Consider the following 7,106-nt stretch of genomic DNA (forward strand, 5'->3'; position numbering starts at 1 on the left):
CATTTATTATGGGTAGTTCCTGAGATCTCGCTTGGAATTTAAACACTCAATAGAAACTGCCATGCCATTGATCAAATGGCAATATCTCCTAAAAATTCGATGGTGCAGAACAACCGAACAATATGCGCATGTCCACCCTTTTATAATACTGCCTATACAGAATTTTCTATGTCTAATCATTATGGGTAGTTCCTGAGATCTCGCGTGGAATTGAAACACCAGGGGCGTAGATAATGGGGGGGCAGGGGGGGCGGCCGCCCCCCAATATTTCGGCTAGTCATCGTTATATAAATAAATGTAAAATCCCAAAAAAATCGCCGCCCCAAAACCAGTATTTTTGTAATCACGCGCCGTCAGTGCAGAAGCCATGTGTCCCCTAGGTAAAATAATGGGATGGTTGGAACCTCTTAATGTTGATGGCAACATTATTCAGACACTATAATGTTTATTTAACTTGCCTGGCAAAACAACCCTTCTTCGAAACTGCTTGAATCATAAACACACTGTCAGTGCTAATGTCTTCACTGTTTATCTCAGACTGCAGAACATTCCAGGAATTAGACAGTAATGACCATTAGTATCATGTCAACAGTCTCTGCAATCAAATACGCGTGAAAAACATTCATTAGTTTGAAAATATTTTTGTTCTCTAAGTACATCAGTTATTATTTGATTAGAAATCATTGAAACAATATCATATATGTAATTGTTTAATGTTCAAAATGAGTATTCCTAATCAGCCTCGAAATTTTGCGTTTCCTAAGCGTACATTCGGGAAGAAAAAGCCAGAACAGCGTTCATTCCAATCTTGTTGGTTTGATTCCTTCACATGGCTCCACTACGATGAGGTATGTATATTAGTATTAAATTTTAATTTGCGATCGTTCTTATCTTTTCTGAACCTAACGTTGATCTAAATACAAACGAAATTTAGAAAAAAAGGCACAACATACAAAAAATACTCGTATTGTAAAAAAAAATGTTGCTTAATAATGTTTCTTATTATTATCATTAATATTTAACACAAAATTTATTACAATGTTATTCTTTTCAGAGCCGGGACCTTGCGTTCTGCCACCTCTGCATGGCGGCCAAGAAGTTGGGCAAGATCGGCAACACGAAGGTGGACGGCAGCTTCATCAGTGATGGCTTCTCCAAATGGAAAGCGGGTACCGAGAAGTTCCGGAAGCACGAAAAAAGCGAGTGCCACAAGGAGGCGGTCGAGCGACTGGTGACGCTTCCCGCCACGACGCGTGACGTGGGGGAGATGCTGTCAGCGGGGCACGCTTAGGAGAAGGCCGACAACCGGAAGCAGCTGCTGCAAATCCTACGCAGCATACGGTTCCTCGCACGCCAGGGCATCGCACTACGTGGGCACGACGACGATGAGGGGAACTTCATGCAGCTGCTACAACACCACGGGGAGACGGACAGCTCTATTCTCGCGTGGCTGGAACGGAAGCGGGACAAGTTCGTCGCCCCTGATATCCAGAATGAAATACTCCAGCTCATGGCACTGCGCATCCTCCGTAAAGTGGCCAGCGACATCAAGACAAACGAGTTCTACACAATCATGGCTGACGAGACAACAGACAAGTCCAACCGAGAACAAGTGGTGGTAGTCTTCAGACACGTGGACGAGGACTTAAATGTGCACGAGGACTTTGTTGGGTTTCACCAAGTAAATTCCATTGACGCCACTACACTGACGTCGGTCATAGAAGACACTCTTCTAAGAATGAACCTATCCTTGAGCCAGTGCAGAGGGCAGTGTTATGACGGGGCCAGCAACATGACCGGAGCGAAGCGTGGTGTGGCGACCAACATCTTAGCAAAGGAGGAGCGAGCTGTGTTCACGCACTGCTACGGACATGCACTCAATCTGGCCGTTGGGGACTGTGTACGTCAGTGCAAGCTCTTGCGCGACACCATGGATACAGTGCATGAAGTCTCCAAACTGATTAAGTATTCACCAAAGAGGGACAGTACCTTACAGACCCTGAAGGAGGAGATGAGCCCCGATACCCCTGGTTTCCGTGTACTGTGCCCCACGAGATGGACAGTGCGTGCAGCAAGCCTGTGTAGTGTCTTAGACAACTACACTGTGTTACAGACCTTGTGGGACACCTGCTACGAGCAGACCAAAGACTCGGAGATCCGTTCCAGGATAGTAGGCGTGCGGTCCCAGATGGAGAGCTTCGACCTCTTCTTTGGTGTCCATCTGGGTTACATCATCCTGCGACATACAGACAACTTGAGCCGCACCCTACAAAAGAAGGACATGTCCGCATCAGAGGGTCAGGCAGTTGCTTCAATGACGGTGGAAACATTGACCAGCAAGCGCTCCGACGATGCCTTCGACAAGTTTTGGGTTGACGTCAACAGCCAGCTCGATGACGTCGACGTAGGAGAGCCAGTGGTTCCCAGGCGACGCAAGATGCCGAAACGCTATGACGTTGGAACCGGGGCCCACGAGTATCCAGCCACAGCACGTGATCGGTACCGCCAGTTCTACTTTGAAGCATTCGATTTGGTGATCGCGTGTATCAAGGACAGATTCGATCAGCCAGGCTACAAAACCTACAGATCCCTCCAAGACCTTCTGGTGTGCTGCGCCTGTGGTGGTGACTACGCCACTCATCTGCGGAGCGTGATGGACTTCTACAGGGACGACTTCAACGAGCAGGCGCTCACCACTCAGCTGGAGACGTACCAGGTCGCCGTACGGGACAAGAAGGTCAAGACCATCACGGACATTGTCACGTTCTTCCGCGACTTGTCTCCTGAGTCTCGCCTCTTTTTCTCGGAGGTGATGCGCGTCCTCCGCCACGTCCTGGTAATGCCCGCCACCAACGCCACCAGCGAGAGGTCCTTCTCCGGCCTGAGACGCCTGAAGACGTACCTCCGGACGTCTATGACACAGGAGAGACTCACCCACCTCATGACGCTCCACGTGCACAGGTGTGCTACCGACGCAATGGACTTGTTAGATGTTGCCAATGAGTTCGTCAGTGTGAATGAATCACGGTTAACTATATTCGGGAAGTTTTCATAGAATGTGACACTTGGCATTAACATTACGCGAACAGTGCATGATAAATTGTGGCTTAAAAATGAATTATCCGTAATTTTTGTTTATTAAACTTAATTTAATAATATTTATTCATCCTGGTTCAGTATTTTAATAGTGCTCGAAATGTGGATACATTCTTTACTAATCATGTCATATTGTATTGGTTGTTGTGTATTTTCATGTGGTTATTTATAACACTCTCCCATTTTCAGGTGTTAAATATGTCCATCAGTAATAAAATATATCCGTTGTGAATGTAATGTTAATGTTTTTATTTTTCATATCACTTGTAAAACTCCGTCATTAAAATACATAAACATTTACTTAATTTTATGTTGTAATTAGAGTTTTTGGAAAGAAAACAATAACATTTATATCAACATGAAAGTTCCCCAAAAACGCACCATTTTAATTGTAAAATGTAATTTTTTTCGGAACCACGGGAGAGGACAACCCTCTCAAACGAACCTCTTTATGTTCCCAGTACAGAAACTGGACCCCCCCCCCCCCCCCAATGTTGGGAGGTTATCTACGCCCCTGAACACTCAATAGAAACTGCCATGCCATTGATCAAATGGCAATAGCTCCTAAAAATTCGATGGTGCAGAACAACCGAACAATATGCGCATGTCCACCCTTTTATGATACTGCCTATACAGAATTTTAAATGTCTGATCATTATAGGTAGTTCCTGAGATCTCGCGTGGAATTGAAACACTCATTAAACACTGTCATACCATTGACCAGAAGGCAATAGTTCCTAAACATTCGTTGGTGCGGAACAACCGGACAATATGGGCATGTCCATAATTTGTCAATATTGTATATCCTCCTCTGCAACGTACTTAATTACTGAACACTTAACGTTAAAATTAACGCTCAGTATTTATTGGGAAAAAACACACAACCAATAGCAATTGAAGGAATGTGACTTGACCACTATATTAATCCTTCAGTCTATCATCACCAATATTTTGGGAGACTAATCTTCCCGGACATATTGCACTATATAACCTTTTCTAGAACCCTGATCGAAAGTTGCTTTTTGTGACTACTTTATTCCAGACCAGTTGTTTACAAAGCAACGAGGCGATTCCCTCTCAGAACAGGGACTTAAAATTTAAAAAAATTGGTTCAAATTAATAAATAGTTGAAGCGTTGATGATAGTGTATATTGTGCATACATTAATTTGCTCAACGAATGTGGAGAACAAGTGTCGGGCAGCTTTTCGAAGAACTGGTTTTAACGACTTGTGGACATTTAGAGACTCTGCCATCAACGTCAAGTTATTTCTAATAATGTAAACAAAACGCCTGAAAAACATATAATCTCTGAATAAAGAACGCATTGAAAATATCACGTACACTTATGTTGTTAATCATTAAAGCCACATTTTGACATTCCGGAGTATTTAGAGACTATGGATTACATTTAGCACAGCCTGTCCTCACAAAAACTTTAGATCGAACATTAAAAAAACATAAAGCGCAATAATAAGGAGAGTTCTGCAGCCGCAACGAACTATGAGTGGCATTTCTTGTTGATATTCGGACTTTTAAGACATTTGCCAGGCCATGGCATTCCGTCTTATTACACACGACGACCTAGAATGTTAAATTTCGTTAATTTATTAAATGTAAATGAATGGCCCCTTCAAAATCCAGATTTTCCGATTATATTACTCATGCTCTCAAAATCAGAGACAGTGTTATTAACTTTCCAGTCTGACGGAAGCAAATACTATCTCTCCCATTAATTTAATTAATTGCTTGTATATTATGTCACTGTTAAACTTAATGTATGTGTCATTACATTTTGGGCATGTACTTTTGTGCTATATGCGTATAACAACTTAATTAAATTAAATTGTCTGTTACAGTGTGTTCTCTTCTATGTATCTTTTACAATGGTAAATGTGATGTGCTTCTCCGACTGCAATGAAGAAAACACCCAACTAGGAAGCTTATATTTACTTCAGTAATATTATAACAAAATACAACAACGGAGAAGTTATGTACGTTGAAAATTATTTAACAAACACAAAACCAGGAAGTTCGTGATGAGCTTCACGCGATGGAGATCTAAACACGCAATCTTAACAATAAAATCTGATCTAGCTTTTCACAAGAAACAAAACCAGCCTTACCCTTCACCCACATGACATTTAACAAATTAAATCTGATGCATCACCAGGAGTAATAACTTCCTCAATTCTGATATTTGTGTGACCTAACACACTTAAATAATCACTTACGCAAGAGAGGCTTGGACAAAATCTGAACAAGGGTTTAAAATACTTAAGTAATATAACTATTTTCGTAAAACATATTATGAGTGAAGGCATACACGATTAAGCTACCATTGTCTCTATAAAATGCATAATCTGCTGTTACCTGTTTTAAATACTACATGCTTCAATTATAAAGCATATGTTTAAAATTGGCAAAAGGTAATACCTTCTAATGCACACTGACAATATTCCTGAAAAAGTTGTATAGAACAGAAATTTTGCTATTTGTCCAATCTTCATGCTTAATTTAATAGCAAAAAACTATAATTCGAAAGTGAAATTCGAGCTTTTCTTGCTGCATAATATTATAGAGGTAATTAATTAAATTGTCATTTATTAGTTGATTCATAATGGCTTTGTTATTGAGATTCAGACAACCGTATTGTCCTTCGGCCTGCGGCCTCAGGTCAATACGGCTTTCTTCAGCTCATTAAAAAAGTTAATATGAAATCAACTAATTTATAACATTATATTATAGCGTGCGTCTTATCTGCGGTCGGCCTCTGACGCAGTTGATTGTTACCAAAACTCTTATTGAAAAAAGTAGATACACAGTATATAGAAAAAAGTTCATCGCATAAAACCATATGAGTCGCGTTCTGAGAAAACTGGGCATAATGCATGTGTGTAAAGTGTCGTCCCAGATTAGCCTGTGCAGTCCGCACAGGCTTATCAGGGACGACCCTTTGCGCTTTACCAGGATTTTCTTGTAGAAAATACTTCCTTTAAACGAAAAATACCATAAAAGCGGAAAGTGTCGTCCCTGATTAACCTGTGCGGACTGCACATGCTAATCTGGGACGATACTTTACGCACATGCATTAAGCCCAGTTTTCTTAGAACGCGACTCATGTGTTCTCGTAATGGACACAACTAGCGAGGACATTTAATAATCTTAAGTTTCCAAATTAGAAGTACCAATGTTTATAATTAAATGAAATTCGTGTAACGGATAAAGGGCTATTACTGATTTAAGGTTTTGTGCATAGTTCTAAGACGAGTTGTTCTCATTTTAAATATAACACATTCCATGCCCCCTTGCGAGCACACACGAATCAGTACGTTGGTCACACTGTTTTAGTAAACTAACGAATAGTTTGATGGTAACTCACTCCAATAAAAGCAAATGGTCGCGATTGTATTTGAATGACAAGCTATATGTTCATTTTCATATATATGTTCGTTGAAATAAACATTGCAAAGCGTATGGCATGCACAGCGTTTAAACTTCAGGAATTATCAAAGGGAGGCTACTCGAGCTACGTTTGCAGAACCAAACTCTCATCAGTTGTCGATCGCTGTTCTCACCAAACGTGAATGGAGTGTAACCGTCGCGCACGAGATTTTGGTTGTGCTTTCAATTACCTCTACATATATGCATCATTCTGTCAGATAGTGACTTTCCTTTAATCAGTCTTAGTTTAATGCTGAACTCAATTACAAAGGTTAAGTCTCATATGCGACGGCTATATGTCAAGTTCCTCTAATACAATACGGGCGGATTTTGACAAGAATACATTTCTGATAATCTTTCTGGATTTACATTATTTTTATATTAATCAGGACTTACCTATACGAGCACTCCATTTAGGTTTACGTTAAACACGTTTTTAAATGAATTTGTGCAAAAGCACAAATTTGTGATTCAGCGATGGCTTGATTTCCTGGACGCTGACTTAACGAGTATTGTGTAGAAATGAGTCGTCCAAGCATCCGTTTTGTAGTTGGAAGCAAAGACAGTT

At 40.9% G+C, this 7,106-nt stretch overlaps 2 protein-coding genes across 2 annotated transcripts; both read left to right on the top strand.

The window, feature by feature from the left end:
* The first annotated feature begins 274 nt into the window (after positions 1-274).
* Positions 275-1,291, top strand: LOC127846171 (zinc finger MYM-type protein 1-like). Its single transcript, XM_052377348.1, has 2 exons — positions 275-848; positions 1,055-1,291. Exons 1-2 carry the CDS (start codon positions 714-716, stop codon positions 1,289-1,291), a joined length of 372 nt encoding a protein of 123 aa, XP_052233308.1. The 5' UTR covers positions 275-713.
* A 108-nt stretch (positions 1,292-1,399) lies between these two features.
* On the top strand, positions 1,400-3,055 carry LOC127846172 (zinc finger MYM-type protein 1-like). Its single transcript, XM_052377349.1, has one exon. It carries the CDS (start codon positions 1,400-1,402, stop codon positions 3,053-3,055), a length of 1,656 nt encoding a protein of 551 aa, XP_052233309.1.
* Positions 3,056-7,106: the final 4,051 nt, after the last annotated feature.

The sequence above is a fragment of the Dreissena polymorpha genome, chromosome 9, assembly GCF_020536995.1.
Source record: "Dreissena polymorpha isolate Duluth1 chromosome 9, UMN_Dpol_1.0, whole genome shotgun sequence".
Taxonomy (NCBI): Eukaryota; Metazoa; Mollusca; class Bivalvia; order Myida; family Dreissenidae; genus Dreissena; species Dreissena polymorpha.

What these genes read in the sequence shown, in the direction of transcription:
- LOC127846172 (XM_052377349.1), top strand. Translation starts at nt 1,400, where the DNA reads ATGCAGCTGCTACAACACCACGGGGAGACGGACAGCTCTATTCTCGCG.
- LOC127846171 (XM_052377348.1), top strand. Translation starts at nt 714, where the DNA reads ATGTTCAAAATGAGTATTCCTAATCAGCCTCGAAATTTTGCGTTTCCT. An exon ending in CATGGCTCCACTACGATGAG is followed by an intron (nt 849 to 1,054) that starts GTATGTATATTA and finishes TATTCTTTTCAG; the next exon opens with AGCCGGGACCTTGCGTTCTG.